General features: G+C 44.4%; 1 protein-coding gene across 1 annotated transcript in view; it reads left to right on the top strand.

Annotated features, from left to right (window-relative positions):
• Positions 1 to 10,207, top strand: part of LOC100451207 (nuclear RNA export factor 5) — a 76,730-nt gene extending 66,523 nt beyond the window's left edge. The window contains 15 exon segments of the mRNA XM_063721079.1: positions 338 to 421; positions 531 to 635; positions 751 to 831; positions 973 to 1,042; positions 1,199 to 1,287; positions 1,408 to 1,515; positions 1,702 to 1,815; positions 3,516 to 3,539; positions 3,916 to 3,984; positions 4,071 to 4,126; positions 4,495 to 4,553; positions 4,681 to 4,843; positions 5,504 to 5,601; positions 6,134 to 6,315; positions 9,940 to 10,207. Of these exon segments, the coding sequence (XP_063577149.1) occupies positions 338 to 421; positions 531 to 635; positions 751 to 831; positions 973 to 1,042; positions 1,199 to 1,287; positions 1,408 to 1,515; positions 1,702 to 1,815; positions 3,516 to 3,539; positions 3,916 to 3,984; positions 4,071 to 4,126; positions 4,495 to 4,553; positions 4,681 to 4,843; positions 5,504 to 5,601; positions 6,134 to 6,147 (1,134 nt within the window). The 3' untranslated portion in view covers positions 6,148 to 6,315; positions 9,940 to 10,207.
• The last annotated feature ends 11,955 nt before the right edge of the window (positions 10,208 to 22,162 follow it).

Genomic DNA, 22,162 nt, shown 5'->3' with positions numbered 1-22,162 from the left:
AAGGAAGGAAAGAGAGAGAGAGAAGGAAGGAAGGAAGGAGAAGAAAGAAATGAAAGAAAGAAAGAGAGAGAGAGAGAATATTCTGGAACCTGATAGAAAGAAGACCACATAAAACACCCTAAGTTGATTATTTGAAAGAGAGCTTCAGAATGGAGAGAAAGGTAGTTTAGGGAATCCATAGTTCACACAAAAATAAGAAATCATGTCAGTGGTCCCTTTTTTTCGAAGCCCAAGCTAAGTAGAAAGCTGGAAAAATAAACAGCTGGTTGGTTCTGTTCTCCATCCTTAGTTCCATGTCATCTCTCCCTTCTCTCCTATTTCTTCTTTTTACGCTTAGATTCCTTATGGGATAAAGTATGACAAGGCATGGCTAATGAATTCAGTCCAGAGCCATTGCAGTGTCCCCTTCACTCCGGTTGATGTGAGAGGATGGTGAAGCCAGATGAGTGGACATGGGGGACGGGGAGAGACCTGGCTCAGCAGGAGCCATTGGCCTCTGATGCTGTTGCTCTTGCCTTCACTCCCTGTAGTTCCACTACATCTGAAATTGGGCATGCTTCTTTGTCCAGGATGCTAGTGCTGCCTCCGCATTGAAGGATGTCAGTTATAAGATTTATGATGATGAGAACCAAAAGGTGTGTGCCGAGGGCATTCCCTGTACTTAGTCTCTGGGCAGGAGGACAGGCCAGGGGGCTGGTCATCCTCTTTGGGATTAGAGGTCCTGGTACTTACCACCCTGCCTCCCTGCAGATATGTATATTTGTCAATCATTTTACTGCGCCCTACTCTGTGAAGAATAAGTTGAAGCCAGGCCAAATGGAGATGCTAAAGGTAATACAGACTCAAGGATCATTGTATGTCCACTTCCTGGACCCATCTCTTCTTCCCCTGGCCCCCTCTTTCCCTGTCACCACCACCACCACCACCACCACTAGAGCCTCAGAGCCTCTGTCTTCATCTCTATCTCTGCAGCTGACCATGAACAAATGGTACAATGTCTCCCAGCAAGCTCTTGATCTCCAGAATCTCCGCTTTGACCCAGGTATAGCTGACAGCAGCAATTCTAAGGCAAGTAGGGGCAGAGAGGTCTACCTGACAGGGAGACTTAGGGATGGCAATTTACAGAGGGGTTGGGGCTGGCTCTGGTCCAGCCAGGACCCTCCCAGCCTTCTGATTCCCTTCTCTTGGCTTCTTCAAGACTTGATGGGCCGTGACATTGATATAATCCTGAATTAAAGAAACTGCATGGCTGCCACCCTGAAGATCATTGAAAGAAATTTCCCTGAGGTGAAGCCTTAGGCCCAGTTCTGATATTTAGTTAGAGGGGTGGAACAGATAAGGTGGAGGGCAGATTTGTCTCTGAGGCCCAAGATAGTAGCCACCACTCTAACTCTTCTTGACCCAAACCTATTGTCTTTGAACTTGTGCAACAACAAACTGTACCAGCTGGAAGGCCTGTCTGACATTATAGAGAAGGCTTCCAAAGTCAAGACCCTGAATCTCTCCAAAAATAAGGTGAGAAAGGGGAACCAGATCAACTTTGGGTGGAGGATGGATGGCAGTACACATCAGGATAATGGCAACAGCCAAGCAGTGGTACCTGTGGGTAACTGTGAGGGCTGGGGGAATTCAAGGCCCAGGGTTCCAGGTGTCTCTCTTTCCCTGGCCCTCCTTCTCCAGTTTCCTCCCCATCTTTCTTAGCTGGAGTCGGCGTGGGAGTTGGGCAAGGTGAAAGGGCTGAAGCTCAAAGAGGTATGGCTAGAAGGGAACCCCTTGTGCAGCACCTTCTCGGACCAGTCTGCCCATGTAAGGTCAGTGGCAACCCCTGTCGCCCTTCCTGGGCATCTTTGCTCCCTGGGTGACTGAGCTCTATATGAAAGTGCCCTTCTGCAAGAAGAAGCAGCCTTGGTCCTCTGGGAAGACCACAAACCTCCCCTCCTACACACACACACACACACACACACACACACACACACACTCCTCTCTCTGTGTCACTCACTCATCTGTGCTTAGAGGTCTCCTTTCCTTCCTCTGACATGGTCCCCTTTTCACCTGCTCTGGGGTGTGTTTCTCACCTGTCTCCACCAAGCCTCCTCCAGTGTGCCCTCTGTAAGTGTGCTCCAGGAAGCAGGGCTCCCCCACCTCCCCAGGGCCAGCAGTATTCAGATGCTGGTGCCCTGGACCAAGAAGAGTCCTTTAGTCCAGGGCCTCATGCTGAGACAGGTCTTCCTGCTTCCATGCTGAGATGGGGCTTCCCTCCCCTGTCCCGAGAGGGGTGCTCCTTCTCTTGCTCCAAAAAGGTCCCCCCACTTGTCCTAGGCTGGCATGAGGGCTTCCCTGCCCCATATTGAGGGCTGAGGCCATGGGTGGCTGCTGTCATGCCATCTCTTCCTCTGGCCCAATGCCAGGAGCTGGGCCCTCCTTGGGGAGAAACCTGGGTTTCCTGAGTCAGGGGACCAGAAGCGGGCCACGTTCCTGAAACAGGAGTGGAAGGAAGAGGGCAGAGGAAGTTGAGGAAAGAGAAGGACAGGCCTCTCAGGGCACTACCCCTCCTTCCCTCCACACCTCACATCATACTGCCTGGGCCCTCAGAGGGTCCTCCCTCAGAGGAGCCCTGGGTAGCCTCAGATGGGTACATTCCCCAGTCAAGGCACCAGCACAGTGGGGCACAGGTGTCAGGGACCATCAGAAGAGAATGCAGTGGTCAGGAGAGGGGGTCGCTAGACTCTGAACCCCATGCTGAGCTGAGGCCTGACCCTTCACTCCTCCTGGGAGAAGGTCTTCTGTCCCTGTGGCTGCTCTGTTTCCCATGCCCAGCTCAGACTGAGCTCACACAGGTGAGAAAGGCTCCAGCTGCATCCAGTGGGCCCCAGCCCAACAGGTGCATGTTTTCCTTTCCTGCCTTCATCCCCGAGGCCAGCCAGAGGGCGATGAAGGAAAGGGCTGCAGCTGGGGAGCCCTTTTCTTCTCTATAACTCCCTGAACTCCACCTCCACAGTAGAGCATCTTTCCCTTCCATTTGCATTGCATACTGTTTCTCCATTGTCTCCTCTTTCCTATGTCTCACCCATCTGTCCCTCCCCTACCTTCACCCCGTTTCTGTTGTCATCCCCCCCACCTTCCCCTTCCTGCCTCCTGAGCCCAGCCTCACTTCCTCCGTGTCCCAGCATCCTGGGCCATCCCTAAGGGCTGACCTGGTCTTGGCCTGGGCCTGGTCAGGCAGGTTGATGGACAGCCAGTGAGGTAGCAGAGCCCTGGGCTCCCACTCTATTTCCTGCTCCCTGCAGAGCCTTCCATGGTGACTTGGACAAAGGCAAGTGAGGGAGGGAGGGGAAGAAAGCCCTGGAGCCTGGGCTCCCAATGCTGCTTTGTGTGGCATGGAGAAAAGGGAGTCTTGGCAGTCTAGGTGGAAGCTAACCAGGAGGAAGGAGAGGGAGGAAAAGGAGAGGGAGCAGGAGAGAGACTGTGCAACCCTGAACTGTCAGTCACTTCATTCAATTTTTGGTTTTGGACAGTGCTATCCGGGATTATTATGCCTGGTAACTATGTATAATACCATCAACATTGTCTCCTCTTACTCAGGAACATGTCCTCCACACCTGCCCTCAAGTCCTTTGGGTCTTGCCTAGATTACATGCTTGTATCAGACCCTCATCCATTTTACAGGCATGAATTCCTGAAAAAGACAGGAATATTTTCCCTGGAAAATGTGTCCACACACACACACACACACACACACGTTGGCATGTAATAGTAGAGATATCCAGCACCCCATGAGAAAGCTGCCTACTGGAATTTCCAGGCCCATTTCCCACCTGTCCTCTGATGCTTGTTCTCCACAGGCGTGTTCATCTTATTGGTCATCCAGCTCCACTTCCTTGGTCTCCACTGCTGACTTCCTCTTTCCTTCTCCAGGACAGCTGAGAGTTATCTGCACCAATGATTGTTGATATTGACAGCTCTGAGATAATGAAACCCTGCAAGGTGAGGAAGAAGGACAAAGCAAGATTTGGGGTGTCATAAGGGAGGCTTTGTCCACTGCATAGATCCAAATTGTCTTTTGATTCCAGGAAAGCTATACTGGATCTGAAACCCTAAAGAGTATAGTCCTGTAATTCCTGCAGCAGTGAGTATCCCTGGGACCATGAGAAAGGGGAGGGCTGAGGCAGGCTAGGCCACCCATGCACAGGTCAGCTCATGGGAATTTTCAAGTCTCATTTGGGGCCCAGGCCACAGAGACAGCCTATCCTCACTGCTTCCCCACAGGTATTACTTGATTTATGACTCTGGAGATTGACAGGGTCTCCTCGGTGCTTACCATGATGAGGCCTGCTTCTCCCTGAGCATTCCCTTCAACTCTGAGGACTCAACTCCTTGAGTATCACAGCTCAGACCCTGATCCGGGGCCATGTGGCTCTCCTGCAGAAAGAGACCAGCTCCTGGAAATGCCCGCACTGGCCAGACCACCCACTCCTGCTCCTCTTTTTCTCCTAGGAGCAGCTTGTGCAAGTACTTCAAGGATAGCAGGAATATAAAAATGCTCAAAGACCCCTGTAAGTGTGTGACAGAGAAGATTGGGCAGGGTAAAGGAGTGTGACGGGAACAATCACAGGGACCAAGGACCAGGGTATGGCAGCTCCCCCCACCCCGCACCTTCCTTGCTTCTCTTCTCCTCTATAGACCTGCAGAGGCAGCTGCTGAAGCACACAAAATGTCCACAAAATGTGGACTCCCTCAGTGCATTGCCCGAAACTCAGCATGACTTCAGCTCCATCCTGGTGGACATGTGGTGCCAGACGGTGAACACCTGCTTCCTCCCTCGGGCAGGCCCAGAGAGCCAGAGGTGGGTAGGAGGTTAAGGGGGATCCTGAGCACCTGAGCGCTTCCTTTTCAGGAAAGGATGCTCTGCTTTTCTGTCAACGGAGTGTTCAAGGAAGGTGAGTGACTGCAGAGTCCCCTCCCCAGATCCCCCACTGCTCCCTCCCCCTGGCTGGGCTCCTTCCCAGAATTCTCCCAGCTTCTCTGATTTTGTTCCATCCCTTCCTCTTCTTCCCTCTGTGTTTTCCCACCCCCACTCTGCCCACAAACCACCCTGATCTGACCTAGGTCCATGCCTGTTGGCCCTGCACAGCTCAGGCATGCGTTAAGGACACAGACTGTGGAGTTTGACAGCTCTCATCCCAGGTCTTTACTCTGTGAACTTGTGCTGGTTACTTAACCCTTCAGTTTCCTCATTTGCAAAATAGGGCTAATAATAACCCATTTCTTGGGCTACTGTGAAATAGGAATCAAGTGAACCTGTGGTTTTCACAGGGCCCCATGCATGATAGGGGCCCTATCACTGGGAGCTGATTGTTCCTGTTGTTGCCTTCCCCATTCCTGCCACATCTTCCTGACTCCAAGTGAACAATTGTCCTGGTCTGTCCCCCGTTCTGTGTGAGTGTCAAGCAAGATTCTGACTGGGGATCACTGTGTGAGCATGTAAAGCCTGCGTAACTCTAAGTTGGTGGTGTTTGTTGTCTCTGAAGTGGAAGGATGGTCTCAGGGTTCTGATCTTGCCTTCACGTGGACTTTCATCACTACCTCTGGCCACAATTCCAGGTTAGTGCTATGTTGTGGGTGGGAGCACCCATCCCAGCTTGGGGCCAGTGTCGTGGGAATGTGGTGGGTGCAGTCCTCAGGGTGTTCTCAATATTGTAGAAGGCCAACAGGTAGATCCAAGGAACAGTCCAGCCTAATATTTAAGAGTGTGGGCCTTGGAGTTGGAATACAGTTTTTGTTCCTCACCCCAACACTCACAAACTATGTGACCTTGATCAACTTATTCGACCTCTCTGAGATTCAGTGCCTTTCTCTGAAAATTAGAATAAGAGTATCCACTTCCTTGCGCTGTTGTACAGGGTAAACATGCTGGGGTTCTAAAAATCTAGTGAAGCTGGTAGACAATCTCTCCAAAGGCAGACTCTGTAAGAGGGTTAGAAGGTACCAGCCAAAATATCTGGGAGGCAGGCACAGTAGGGATATGGAAGGAATTTGGTTGTTGAGCGGCAGCAGTGGTTAAGAAGGATCCCGTTGTTGGGAGTGTGGAGTTGTCTACCTGTCCAGTTTGAGGGTGCATTGTTCTTTCCTCCAGTCTGTGCATCGTGAATGATGAGCTGTTTCTGAGGGATGCCAGCCCCCAAAAGACTCAGAGTGCCTTCTCCATCCCAATGTCCACACTCTCCTCCAGCTCTGAGCCCTCCCTCTCCTAAGAGCACAGGAAATGGTGCAGGCTTTCTCTGCCCAGTCTGGGATGAAACTAGAGTGGTCTCAGAAGTGAGTACTAGGAGTACATGGGGATGGGGGGAGTTGGGACATCAGAAGAGTGAGTAATGGAAACTCACATGCAATTTAGAAAAATAACTATCTGATGTTGTGGGAAGTCAGGGACCCCAAATGGAGGGACCAGCTGGAGCCATGGCAGAGGAACATAAATTGTGAAGATTTCATGGACATTTATCAGTTCCCAGATAATACTTTTATAATTTCTTATGCCTGTCTTTACTTTAATCTCTTAATCCTGTTATCTTCGTAAGCTGAGGATGTATGTCACTTCAGGACCACTGTGATAAATGTGTTAACTGTACAAATTGATTGTAAAACATGTGTTTTTGAACAATATGAAATCAGTGCACCTTGAAAAAGAACAGAATAACAGTGATTTTTAGGGAACAAGAGAAGACAACCATAAGGTCTGACTGCCTGCGGGGTCGGGCAGAATAGAGCCATATTTTTCTTCTTGCAGAGAGCCTATAAATGGACATGCAAGTAGGGAAGATATTAATACCCTGGGGAAGGAATGCATTCCTAGGGGGAGGTCTATAAATGGCCACTCTGGGAATGTCTGTCTTATGCAGTTGAGATAAGGACTGAAATACACCCTGGTCTCCTGCAGTACCCTCAGGCTCACTAGGGTGGGGAAAAACTCCGCCCTGGTAAATTTGTGGTCAGACCAGTTCTCTGCTCTCAAACTCTGTTTTCTGTTGTTTAAGATGTTCATCAAGACAATACGTGCACTGCTGAGCATAGACCCTTATCAGTAGTTCTGCTTTTTCCCTTTGTCTTGTTCCCTCAGAAGAATGTGATCTTTGTTAGACCCTTATTAGTAGTTCTGCTTTTTGCCCTTTGAAGCATGTGATCTTTGTACCTACTCCCTGTTCTTACACCCCCTCCCCTTTTGAAACCCTTAATAAAAACTTGCTGGTCTGAGACTCAGGCGGGCATCATGGTCCTACTGATATGTGATGTCACCCCCGGTGGCCCAGCTGTAAAATTCCTCTCTTTATACTGTCTCTCTTTATTTCTCAGCCGGCCAACACTTATGGAAAATAGAAAGAACCTACATTGAAATATTGGGGGCGGGTTCCCCAGTAATCTGGATGTTTTGCTTCCAAAAAAGGTGGGCCCATCAGAAAGGCATCATACTTTTATACTGATATATTGTAGATAATTTTTATATGGTCATTTAAATGGCTCAAATGACATTGCCTTCCATATGTAAAATCTGAAAGAATCCACCACAAGAAACTACTAATAAACCAGTTGAGCAAGGTTGCAAGATACAATACACAAAAATCATTTGTACTTCTATGTAGTTGCAATGGACACTCCAAAAAAATGAAATTAAGAAAACAAGTCCATTTACAGTAGCATCAAAAAAAGTAAAATATGTAGAAACAAATTTAAGGGAATAAATGCAAATATTATACTCTGAAATCTTCAAAACATTGCTGAAAAAAATTAAAGAAGACTTAAATAAATGGAAAGACATCCCTTGTTCACAGATTGGAAGACTTAGTATCAATAAGACGGCAATATCACCCAGAACAATCTACAGATTCATTGCAGTCCCTGACAGAATCCCAACTGGCTTCTTTGCAGAAATTGACAAGATAATTTCAAAATTCATGTGGAAATACAGTGGACCCCAAACAACCAAAACCATCTTGAAAGAGAAGAACAATGTTAGAAGACTAACACTTCCTGATTTCAAAACTTGCTACAAAACTACATTAATCAAGACAGCGTGGTACCGATATAGGAAGAGACGTGGGCATCAATGGAACAGAATTCAGAGTTCACAGATAATCTCACACATTTATATCCAGTTGATTATCATTCTGGGTGCTGAAAAAAATCCAATAGAAAAAAATAGTCTTTTTAACAAATGATGCTGGAACAATTGGATATCAACTTGTAAAACAATGAATTTTGACACCTGCCTCACATGATGTGCAAATACTGACTGAAAATGGATCAAGGATCTAAAAGTAAGAGCTAGAACTGTAAAACTCTATAGGTGTACATCTTCATGACCTTGAATTAGGCAACCATTTCTTACATATGAAATGAAAAGCACAAACAACCAAAGGAAAAATAGGTAAATCAGACTTCGTCTAAATTAGAAGCTTTTGTGCATCAACAGATAGTATCAAGAAAGTTGAAAACTGAACGATGAAACAAGACAAAATGTTTGCAAATTAGATTGCTGACAAGAAGAACCCTTACAACTCAACAATAAACAGACAAACCACCCAATTAGAAAATGGGGAAAGGATTTGAATAGACTTTTCTCCAAAGAAGATATACAAATGACCAACAAGCACATGAAAAATTTCTCAACATCATTAGTCATTATGGAAATGCAAATCGAAACCAAAATGAGTTGCCACTTCACACCCACTAGGATGGCTTTAGTCAATAAAAAGAAACATTACAAATGTCAGTGAGAATGCAAAGAAATTGGAAATCTTATGGATTACAACTGGGAACATAAAATGGAGCAGTCGCTGAGGAAAAGATTTTGGCAATTCCTCAAAATCTTAAACATACATTTACCACATGACCCAGTAATCCCACTCCTAAGTGTACATCAATGGAAATGAAAATATATGCCCATTCAACAACTTTCACATGAATTTCCATAATGGTGTTATTCGAAATAGCCAAAAAATGGAAACACATCAAGTGACCTTTAGCTGTTGAATGGATAGATTAATGTGGTACATCCATATGGTGGAATATTATTGGAATATTATTGATAAAAAAGAATGTAGTTGTGATATATGCTATGACATGGATGAAACTTGAAAACATTATATGCTGAGTGAGAGCAGCCAGTCACAAAAAGCCACACAATTATATGATTCCATTCATATGAATTGTTCAGAATAGCCAGATCCATAGAGACCAAAAGCAGAGTAGTGCTTGCCAAGATCTGGGGAAGAGGGAGAACGGGGAGTGATCTCTAACAGCTAAGGAGTTTCTTTTTGAGGTGATAAAAATAGTTCGGAATTAGATAGTTGTGATGGTTGCACAATCTTGTGAATAGACTTAAAAAGCACTGAATTGTACACCTTAAAATGGTGACTGCTACAGTATGTGCATTATATCTCAATAAAAAAGAAACGTATTATTGAATTTCCACTTGTTATTTCTTGAACATCTTTTTTACCAATATGGATTAAGCTCCCTTGTTCATTTAAATAACCCTATGTTTCTGATTTGAATCTAGTGGGAATGAATGTCAGGGATATGTGTTTTCATTTTCCCTAGGCCTTTTTTCATCCTTACAACAGTGCTCATATTGGTACATGTGTCCCAGCAAACAGGTAGCATAGACTAAGGATGGCATTGCATGGTCAGCGTGTCTGTCCTGGGGTAGTAATGGAGAGCACCTATTCTCCCACCCCAAGTGCCTTCAGGACAATAAGTGGAACTACACCAGAGCTGGTCAGGTCTTCACTGGCTCCAGGTGAGGTCTGGGAATCAAGGGGGTAAAAGACACCTGTCTCTGGGCCTTCAGGAGGGCCAAGAAGATGGAGGCCGGGTAGTGTGGGGATGGAACCCAGGGCACCTGGCTCTACTAACATCCCAACTCCTTTTCTTTACTTCCTCTAGACTGAGGCCAAGATCCCTGTGGAGGCCTTCAAGCAAATCCCCTAAAAGGAGCCCTTTGATGTCATCTTTGTCTTCCTTCTCATCCTCTTCGTTTCCTCTTTTCACCAGCCTAAAGCCACTCCAAGGACTGGGGTTTGAGGCCTGGCTGACCAAGAAGCCAAAGTTAACTTGCAGGCCGCAGGACATAGCCACCTGAAGAGCTAGTTGTTCCATGTATTTGCCCTACTAATGATCACCGTTTATTTTCATAATAAACAGTGATGTTACATGTTGTATGTTGTGTGCCCTGGATTGCTCTTCCCCTGCCCCAACCATGAGCCAGTGGGGCCAGGACACAAAAGCCCTGCATCCCTGTTTATCCCTGGCTGGCCTTAGCAGATACAATGATCTGGCTTCCCTTCATAGGTAATTTTGTCAATAAATCCTGATGAGAAAGGACACACGCCCCTTCCAGATACTGGCCTTGAGAGACAATGGAACTCTGTCACATGCTCGACCTGGAGGCCCACAGTAGCAGGCATGTTACCTGGCACACCAGGGGCTTCTGTCCATTATCCCAACCCCTCCCTTTCCCAAAGGTGCACTTTTCGAAGAGTCTCAGGTTAGCACCTGCAGTGGGAGGGAGACTCAGCCCATCTGCCCAGGGAACTCTTCAGAGAGCTGACACCAGGTGCTCCATGTCCATGTTCTTGAAGGGGTTCAGCCATTTATTTTCATTACTAAACAAACAGCAGTAGCACAGAATCTCACCTTATGATCAGTTCTCAATGACTGGCATTTAGCAATTCCAAATTGCAGGCAAGAGTTGAACAGGACATTTGCACAATTTATTGTCCACATTTCTGTGATGCTTGCACGTTAGACAATCAGCAAGCATCCTTTTCGAAATTAAAATAATAACAGCATGACATTTTCAAGTCATAATCCTATAAATGATGACATAGAAGAGGTACCACCAGTTTACAAATTATGCCTCCACTTTCGTTTGGCATACGTTATTTCCTACCACTTGCCACCTTCCTACCACTTGCCACCTTCCTACCACTTGCCACTTTTCAGTTCTTTATGTACATGTACATTAGGGAGCCATATGTTGGAGTGTGAATTTCTTAAAACTAGGAACTAAGGGGATAGTTGCAATTACATAAAGAATAATGTCAACCTTGTTCTTCCCTGTAGTGCCTCAATAGTCAAAGACAAGGTCCTATACCTCTCTAAGCCTTGGTCCTCTCACCCAGGGAGCAGAGACCACCCTGTGTGCTTCTCAGCCTCACTGTGGAGACTACAGATGGCCTCACATGTTACTTATCAACCACAGTGTCTGTTCAGCTCAGGCTCTCGGAGCTGCCAGGAGTCCTTTGTGGGTAGGAACCATGGAACCCATCACATGGCCCCTCTATTTCCTCTCTGTACATCATCAGGCTTCGACAGCCTGGACCTCCTTCCCTAGCCATCTCGGATGCCATGGTCTTCCAGTCACTCATCCTCCTGCCAATTCCCACGATTTCCTGTGGTCTTATGTTCCCAGCACAGGCTAATTCTAAACACCTAAACTCACTCTTGCTCTCATCTCTCGAGCTCTCTAGCTCTACACACACACACACACACACACACACACACACACACACACATACACGTCTCTCTGCAAATGGTCCATTAGGACACAATCTTGGAAGTCTAAATGGTGAGGCAAAGTGTATGCTTCCCAAGATTATTTCTGAAGTTAGAGGGAGGAGATATGAGTACTCACATACATTGCTTCTGAGCATGTAAATTGACATAGCCATTTTTTAGAATCATTGAGAACAATTCAGTCATAAATGATTGAATAAATATATATGTGTGCATAAATATATATATGCACACATTTTTATATAAAATAAATCATAATGCAGATACAGTTTATATCCATTTCATTTTAGTTAACAAAGTCATTAACATAAAGCTATTCATGTCATCATGCTATGATTTTATGTAGATCTGCAGTGATGACTTTCTTTTATTCTTGACATTGTTCATTTGTGTTAATAGTGTGAAGCATGGAGTGGAAAGTTTGATTAGGACAGAAAGCAGCAAATGGCAGTCACAACCAGGAGAGTCCAGCCACAGCTGCTCTGTTCATTTCCTTGGGCCTTGGCACACTCTCCTTAGGGACAGGGTGGCAGGGAGCCTGGGGCTATGGAATCCATAGGGCTCATCCCTGAGAAGAGGCATTATTTCCCATATATCACTTGCTTTCCTGCCCATTGCATATGATGGCATCAAGTTTATGTACACCTCCAACAGGGTGTACTTTTTTTTTAGATTTGGGGTCTCATTATGTTGCCCAGGCTGAACTCAAACTCCTGGGTGCAAACTCCTAGGCTCAAGCAGTCCTTCAGCATCAGCCTCCCAAGTAGCTGAGATTACAGTCACCCAGCAAAGTTGCACTTCTTACAAGGGTTGCTGGTGTGGGTGGGTGGTGGATCCCTCCCTGTCCTCATTGGAGCCTAGGAACCTCAGTATGGAAGGAGTCCAGAAACAATTGCAGGAACTCCAGGGTTAGTGGCCTCAATGAGGCCCTTTTCTATCCCTCATCTCCAACTAACTTTTATGCCTTCCTTCAGAATACCTCTGGCACCTGTGTGTTACTCTGCACTCCTAATAGTTCATCCCAGAACTTGCCTCCAACTGATCCCCTTACCCCTGGGCTTCCTACCTATATCTCCTGCCCTCGGCCTTAGTGCATAGCTGCTGCTGATCTTTGCAAATATGGATTCCATTCATCCTAGTTATCTGCTCGTGAGTCTTTAATGGCACCATTCCATTAATGATCTCAGAATTCCCCTCTATGCAGGACTCCTTATGATCCCACCCTCCTGTCACCCCTGTGCTGGAGAAAGCCAGTGGTTGGATGTGAACCCTTCTCCCCTTCAATGGCCACATCCAAGAGCAGAAACCTCAAACCTAGGTCATGCAAGGTTAGACACTGTCCCTCACCCCCATCAAAATAAAATAAAGTGGGGAGAAATGGCATCTGGGTGTTCTTAGCACTCTAACCTGCATCAAAGAAAGGTGGTGATGTAATGACAGGAGGGCAGAGTTTGTGGGGGTTTGGGGATGTGATTTTCTGTAGCATGGCCTCAAAATCTGCATTTGTAACAGGATCCCAGGTATGATGGTTAATTTTATGTGCCAACTTAGGCCTACTTAGGTAGGTCACATACTTATCCATGTACCCAGATATTTGGTCCAACATTATTCCAAATGTTTCTGTGAAGGTATTTTTAGATTAGATTACCATTTAGCTCTGTAGACTTTGCATAAAGCAGATTACCCTATAGAATGTCAGTTGACCTTATCCAATCAGTTGAAAGCCTTCAGGAATAAAAAGATTTACCTCCCTTGAGGAAGAGGGAATTCTGCCAGCAAACTGCCTTCAGACTTGAACTGCAGCTCTTCATTGGGTCTCCAGCCTGCCAGCCTTCTCTGCAGGCTTTCCAGGCTTCACATTCATGGCAGCTAATTTCTTTAAAAGTACACACACACACACACACACACACACATTTCTTGGTAGATCCCTAATATACCAGGTATTGCTGAAGCTACTATTTCATGGATCACACGTTGAGTAGCAAGAAACCAGAGAATGTCTGGCATGTCCGCACATGGCCTCATCTGTAATCGTGGTAACTTCAGCATTGTTTTTGAGAGCAAAACTATAGGAAAAACAAAAATGTCCATTACCATTAGTCCAAAAAATACACTGTTGTTCATTCTTACAGTAGAATATTCTATAGTCATGAAAATAAATGCCCTAGACCTATGAGAATCAGACCATATATTCATATATATGCAGAAATACATATCATGATCATATGGAAAATAAAGACACCTAAAGTATGAAATATATGCATATAACATATATATAATACTTTCAGAATGTTTTTATTCATGATAAAATTATGAAGCAATTTATGGAGAATATAAACACCACACTCTGGTTATGAGTTACATCTGAGGAGTAAAGGAAGGACAAGTGAAATGAGGGGATGGGCTCAAACATTTGTCAAGTTTATTGCTTAACCTGGGTAGTGGATACACAAGTGTTCACTTCATAGCTCTCTATAATATTTTGTATATTTGATATGTTGGATAAGTAACACAAATTTTAGAAGCTGAAGGTTTATTCTATCATAAACATATCCTCATTTTACCAATGACTCAAATGATTAAAATACAGTTAACTGTAGAGATGAAAATATCAATAACCAGGAAAAAACTGTTAACATATTCCTGCATTTCTTTCCCTTATTTTTTTTTGCTTGCCAGCATGCAAATACATTGCATGTATATTGCATTGGCATTTTATAGAGCTGTGATAGAGACACAGTTTTGTGCTTTATTGTTTTGTGATGTTTTAATTAATATTAAATGATTTGCCATGGGAAAAGTATTGAACTTTGATTTTTATTGAACCATCTATAGATGCACCTGTCTCATTTATTTTTATTATTATTTATTTATTTATTTATTATTATACTTCAAGTTCTAGGGTACATGTGCACAACATGCAGGTTTGTTACATATGTATGCATGTGCCATGTTGGTCATTAACTCGTCATTTACATTAGGTATATCTCCTAATGCTATCCCTCCCCTCTGCCCCCACGACAGGTCCCAATGTGTGATGTTCCCCAGGCTATGTCCAAGTGTTCTCATTGTTCAATTCCCACCTATGAGTGAGAACATGCGGTGTTTGGTTTTCTGTCCTTGCAATAGTTTGCTCAGAATGATGGTTTCCAGCTTCATCCATGTCCCTACAAAGGACAAGAACTCATCATTTTTTACGGCTGCATAGTATTCCATGGTGTATATGTGCCACATTTTCTTAATCCAGTCTATAATTGATGGACATTTGGGTTGGTTCCAAGTCTTTGCTATTGTGAATAGTGTCACAATAAACATATGTGTGCATGTGTCTTTATAGCAGCATGATTTATAACCCTTTGGGTATATACCCAGTAATGGGATGGCTGGGTCAAGAGGCATTTCTAGTTCTAGATCCCTGAGGAATCGCCACACTGACTTCCACAATGGTTGAACTAGTTTACAGTCCCACCAACAGTGTAAAAGTGTTCCTATTTCTCCACGTCCTCTCCAGCACCTGTTGTTTCCTGACTTTTTAATGATCGCCATTCTAACTGGTGTGAGATGGTATCTCATTGTGCTTTTGATTTGCATTTCTCTGATGGCCAGTGATGATGAGCATCTTTTCATGTGTCTTTTGGCTGCATAAATGTCTTCTTTTGAGAAGTGTCTGTTCATATCCTTCACCCACTTTTTGATGGGGTGGTTTGATTTTTTTCTTGTAAATTTGTTTAAATTCTTTATAGATTCTGGATATTAGCCCTTTGTCAGATGAGTAGATTGTAAAAATTTTCTCCCATTCTGTAGGTTGCCTGTTCACTCTGATGGTAGTTTCTTTTGCTGTGCAGAAGCTCTTTAGTTTAATTAGATCCCATTTGTCAATTTTGGCTTTTGTTGCCATTGCTTTTGGTGTTTTAGTCATGAAGTCCTTGCCCATGCCTATGTCCTGAATGGTATTGCCTAGCTTTTCTTCTAGGGTTTTTATGGTTTTAGGTCTAACATTTAAGTCTTTAATCCATCTTGAATTAATTTTTGTATAAGGTGTAAGGAAGGGATCCAGTTTCAGCTTTCTACATATGGCTAGCCAGTTTTCCCAGCACCATTTATTAAATAGGGAATCCTTTCCCCATTGCTTGTTTTTCTCAGGTTTGTCAAAGATCAGATGGTTGTAGATGTGTGGTATTATTTCTGAGCACTCAGTTGTGTTCCATTGGTCTATATCTCTGTTTTGGTACCAGTACCATGCTGCTTTGGTTACTGTAGCCTTGTAGTATAGTTTGAAGTCAGGTAGTGTGATGCCTCCTGCTTTGTTCTTTTGGCTTAGGATTGACTTGGCAATGCGGGCTCTTTTTTGGTTCCATATGAACCTCAAAGTAGTTTTTTCTGATTCTGTGAAGAAAGTCAGTGGTAGCTTGATGGGGAAGGCATTGAATCTATGAATTACCTTGGGTAGTATGGGCATTTTCATGATATTGATTCTTCCTATCCATGAGCATGGAATGTTCTTCCATTTGTTTGTGTCCTCTTTTATTTCATTGAGCAGTGGTTTGTAATTCTCCTTGAAGAGGTCCTTCACATCCCTTGTAAGTTGGATTCCTAGGTATTTTATTCTTTTCGAAGCAATTGTGAATGGGAGTTCACTCATTATTTGGCTCTCTGTCTGTCTGTTATTGGTGTATAGGAATGCTTGTGAATTTTGCACATTGATTTTGTGTCCTGACACTTTGCTGAAGTTGCTTATCAGCTTAAGGAGATTTTAGGCTGAGACGATGGGGTTTTCTAAATATACAATCATGTCATCTGCAAACAGCACCTGTCTCATTTCTTGAATCATGCATCTGAATGCATGGATTGGAAATGCCAAATCTGTTTTATACTAAATAATGTTATATATCTGAGACTGCTCCTGAGCTTTTTATAGTCTTCCTTTAGACTACATGTCAACCAGTTTGTTCCCAACAAAGATGAAGGTGCAGCACCACAGAACAATTACATTGCCTGGCAATGCAAACTGCATTCACACGACTCTCCTTTTGGATTGTTGGGAGGAGTAACAATAAATAAAATGAATGAGGCAAATGTGTATTCAGCACTAGAACATGCTGTGCATTTGATATGGTTTGTCTCCATGTCCCCAATCAAATCTCATGTTAAATTATAATCCCCACGTGTCAGGGGAAAGGACTCGTGGGAGGTGATTGGATTAAGGTAGCAGATTTCCCCCTTGCTCTTCTCGTTATAGTGAGTGAGTTCTCATAATATCTGATGGTTTGAAAGTGTGGCACTTTCCCTTTGTCTCTCTCCCTCTTTCTCTCTCTCTCTCTCTCTCCCTCTCTCCCTCCTGCCACCATGTAAGATGTGCCTTGCTTCCCCTTTGCCTTCTGCCATGATTGTAAGTTTCTTGAGGCCTCCCTAGCCATGCGTCCTGTACAGCCTACAGAACTGTGAGTCAATTAAACCTCTTTTCTTCATAAATTGTCCAGTCTCAGGTAGTTCTTTACAGCAGTGTGAAAATGGACTAATATAGCATTGCCCTGAGTGCTTTCAATGCAATGATCCATTTAATCTTCATCTCAAATTTAAGGGGCAAGTATCATCCCAATTCCCATATAGCACACGAATAAAGGTGAAATTCAGATAAAAGAAATTGCTTATTCAAGATTAAGCGTCTCTCAACTAAAGAGCAAATCCACATGTATCTCACTCCACAAACCCCATGCCCACAACCACTGTTTCTGTATTGAGTCTTCTCTGTTAGAGCTGAGGCCAGCACAGGAGGAGGGACTCACCCGAGGTCCTCTGGTTCAGCATGGGTGCCAATATTGCTTTATTCTCATTTATGCTCTATTTTAAAGACTTGGTGGGAAATGCACCACTGGTATCAAACTAGAAGAGAAATAAGATGATTGGAAATCACTTGAAATAAAAGCAAATTATTTTCTTGTCTTTATTAAAATTTTTTGCTCTTCCCAAGACACAGAAATGACACCAAAAACTCATATATTGGGTAAATATCTGTATATTTCTCTTTTCTGCCTATATTTCCAGATGTTCTCTAAGATAAATATTATATAGAGTTTATTTAAAAGACATCTCTCTTATGGGAGAAAGTGAGCTGGGCAGTAGTAGTGTTTTTCCAAGACTTACAATGTGCCAGACATTGCTGTACTTTTTCTTTTTTTCCCACCAGAGGTCTCTGAGGAAGGTAACATTATTCCCATTTTACAGAGATCAAGGGTAGACCCACAGAACACTATACTTTTTCAGGGTCACACATCAAGTCAGGAGCAGGAATGGGCTTCTCTTTCTTTCCCTCCCAATACACCCATTAGCCTCCGTTTTAGATGATAAGTTCCAAAGCTTAAGGAGTGATTGTTCTAAGCTGTCCTAGAATTCTGTCCGCATGGATACTCCCTCAGCATGATATTCAGTATAGGAATAAAAACCTTGTGCCAGGAAACCTGGGTGTAGAAGCCACATGGCTGAGCTGGTCCCTGAGATGTTAAGCAAGGCTTATGTGAAAACAGAGTTGTTGCTCTCTCTGGAAAGTGGCCTGCAAAAAGGTTATTGATGTTTACATAAAGACTTTAATCAACAGATACTTTATCTAATTTAATTCTTACAGCTATTCAAGTTGATATTATTACAGATATTCTTGTTGTGTTGTTTAGGATTTCTCTTTAACAATGAGCATTACTGCTTCTCTCTTTCTCTGTGTGTGTGTGTGTGTGTGTGTCTGTCTGTCTCTCCACACAATGTCTCAGTTAATGATGGACCACATATACGATGGTGGTTCTATCAGATTATAATAGAGTTGCCATATATAGGTGACTACTTTTTATCTTTTATATGATAATTTTATTGTACCTCTTTTATGTTTAGATACACAAATACTTACCATTGTGTTACCATTGCTTAAAGTATTCAGTACAGCAGCATGCTGTACAGGTTTGTAGCCTAAGAGGAATAGCCTAGGTGTTTAGTAGGCTATATCATCTAGTTTTGTGTAAGTACACTCTATGATGTTCATACTGTTACAGGATCTTTGGGGTGTTGCTTTTCTGGCCAGAAACCTCTGTGGCTGGTGGCACCCTTGCCTAAGTTTTGCTTGGGCCTGCTGCACTCATTCTGCTCACTTGGTCTGGCAGGCTATGCTCAGCTCACACTACTGGCCTGCATCCCATATCTGACACAGGAGACTGCTCAGAGCAACGAGGGGTATGTGAGCAAGCATGGGGTCTGGCCACTGTGCAGTCAGACATGCTGGCTGCTGCAGTGGAGTGGGCAACTCTGGGTGCCAGCATTGGTACTGGCTCTCCACGAGGCTGCAGCTGGACCAGGCACACCGCAGGCAGCTTCTACAACTGGCACCAGGGAACACAGTGGCACCCAGAAGCTTGGAGACACCAGGAACTACAGGGCCCTGAAGAGGGAGTTACAGCCCTGGCTTGGGGAGCTCCCAGGTCTGGGCTTCCCAAAGGGTCACAGTTCTTTCCATCTTTTGGCTCACAACATGGCGAACAAGGGGCATAACATGGTTTGGCTGTGTCCCCACCCAAATCTCATTTTCAATACCCACGTGTTGTGGGAGGGACGCAGTGGGGGGTAATTGAATCATGGGGGCAAGTCTTTCCCCTGCTGTTCTCATGATAGTGAATAAGTTTCATGAGATCTGATAGTTTTAAAAACGAGAGTTTTGATGGGGAGGGGCCAAGATGTCCGAATAGGAACAGATCCACCCTGGAGCTCCCAGCGAGACCAACACAGAAGGTGGGTAATTTCTGCATTTCCAACTGAGGCACCCAGTTCATCTCATTGGGACTGGTTAGGCTGTGGGTCCAACCCATGGAGGGCGAGCAGAAGTAGGGTTGGGTGTCGCTTCATCTGGGAAGTGCAAGGAGCAGGGGACCTCCCTCCCCCAGCCAAGGGAAGCAGTGAGGGACTGTGCTACCTGACTGGGCTATCACGCTTTTCCCACAGTTTTTGCAATCTGCAGATCAAGAGATTCCCTGGTGTGCCTACACCAGCAGGGCCCTGGGTTTCAAACACAAAACTGGGAGGCTATTTGGGCAGACACTGAGCTAGCTGCAGGAGTATTTTTTTGTACCCTAGTGGCACCTGGAACCCCAGTGAGACAGAACCTTTCACTCCCCTGGAAAGGGGGCTGAATCCAGGGAGCCAAGTGGTCTCACTCAGCGGGTCCCACTTCCACGGAGCCCAGCAAACTAAGAACCACTGGCTAGAAGCTCTTACTGCCAGCACATCAGTCTGAAGTCGACCTGGAATGACTGAGCTTGGTGGGGGAAGGGGCATCCACCATTACTGAGGCTTCAGTGGGCAGTTTTCCCCTGACAGTTCTAAGGAGGCTAGGAGGTCTGGGCTGGGAGCAACAAAGCAGCTGTGGCCAGATTGCTTCTCTAGATTCCTCCTCATTGGGCAGGGCATCTCTGAAGGAAAGGTAACAGCCCCAGTCGGGGGCTTACAGACAAAACTCTCATCTCTCTGGGACAGAGCACCTGGGGGAAGGGGCAGCTGTGGGCGCAGCTTCAGTGGATTTAATTGTTCCTGCCTGCTGGCTCTGAAGAGAGCAGCTGATCCTGACAAGAGGGATTCTCCCAGCACAGTGCAACATCTCTGCTAAGGGACAGAGTACCTCCTCAAGTGGGTCCCTGAACCCCACACCTCCTGACTGGGAGAAACCTCCCAACAGTGATCGACAGACACCTCATACAGGAGAGCTCCAGCTGGCATCAGGCCAGTGTCACTCTTGGATGAAGTTTCCAGAGAAAGGAGCAGGCAGCAACCTTAGCTATTCTGCAGCCTCCACTGGTGACACCAAGGCCTACAGGTTCTGGAGTGAACCTCCAGCAAACTGCAGCAGGCCTGCAGAAGAGGGGCCTGACTGTTAGAAGAAAAACTAACAGAAAGCAACAACATCAACATAAGGGACCCACCCACAAAAATCCCACCCAAAGATCATCAACCTTAAAGATCAGAGGCAGACAAATCCATGAAGATAAGGAAAAACCAAGGCAAAAATGCTGAAAATTCAAAAAACCAGAATCCCTCTTCTCCTCCAAATGATTACAACTCCTCTCCAGCAAGGGCACAAAACTGGATGGAGAATGAGATTGACTAATTGACGAAGTAGGCTTCAGAAGGTGGGTAATAACAAACTCTTCTGAGCTAAAGGAGTATGTTCTAACCCAATGAAAGGAAGCTAAGAACCTTGAGAAAATGTTACAGGAACTGCTACTAGAATAACAAGTTTAAAGAGGAACATAAATGACCTGATGGAGCTGAAAAACACATCACAAGAACTTCATAAAGCATACACTGAGTATCGATAGCTGGATCAATCAAGCAGAAGAAGGATATCACAGATTGAAGAATGAATAAAGCATCCAAGAAATATGGGACTATGTGAAAAGACCAAATATGATTGATTGGGGTCCCTGAAAGTGACGGGGAGAATGGAACCACCTTGGAAAACACACTTCAGGATATTATCCAGGAGAACTTCCCCAACCTAGCAAGATAGACCAACATTCAAATTCAGGAAAAGCAGAGAACACCACTAAGATACTCCTTGAGAAGAGTAACCCCAAGACACATAATCATCAGATTCTCCAAGGATGAAATGAAGGAAAAAATGTTAAGGGAAGCCAGAGAGAAAGGTCAGGTTACCTACAAAGGAACGCCAATCAGACTAACAGTGGATGTCTCTGCAGAAACGCTAGAACTCAGAAGAGAGTGGAGGCCAATATTCAACATTCTTAAAGAAAAGAGTTTTCAACCCAGAATTTCATACCCAGTCAAACTAAGCCTCATAAACAAAGGAGAAATAAAATCCTTTCCAGACAAGCAAATGCTGTAGGATTTTGTCACTACCAGGCCTGCCTTACAAAAGCTCCTGAAGGAAGCACTAAATATGGAAAGGAAAAACTGGTACCAGCCACTGCAAAAACACATCAAAATGTAAAGACCAATGACACTATGAAGAAACTGCATCAATTAATCTGCAAAATAACCAGCTAGCATCATGATGACAGGATCAAATTCACACATAATAATATTAACCTTAAATGTAAATGGGCTAAATGCCCCAATTAAAAGACACAGCCTGGCAAATTAGATAGAGTCAAGACCCATCAGTGTGCTCTATTCAGGAGACCCATCTCACGTGCAAAGACACACATAGGCTCAAAATAAAGATGTTGAAGAATATTTACCAAGCAAATAGAAAGAAAAAAAAAAGCAGAGGTTGCAATCCTAGTCTCTGATAAAACAGGCTTTAAACCAACAAAGATAAAAAAAAAATGAAGAAGGGAATTGCATAATGGTAAAGGGATCAACACAAAAAGAAGAGTTGACTATCCAAAATATACATGCACCCAATACAGGAGCACCCAGATTCATAAAACAAGTTCTTAGAGACCTACAAAGAGACCTAAACTCCCACACACTAATAGTGGGAGACTTTAACACCCCACTATCAATATTAGACAGATCAATGAGACAGAAAATTAACAAGGATATTCAAGACTTGAACTCAGCTCTGGACCAAGTGGACCTAATAGACCGCTACAGAACT

Source organism: Pongo abelii, chromosome X (assembly GCF_028885655.2).
Source record: "Pongo abelii isolate AG06213 chromosome X, NHGRI_mPonAbe1-v2.0_pri, whole genome shotgun sequence".
Lineage (NCBI taxonomy): Eukaryota > Metazoa > Chordata > Mammalia > Primates > Hominidae > Pongo > Pongo abelii.
Note: the sequence above shows the minus strand (reverse complement) of the source record. Positions and strands in the feature narration are given on the sequence as shown.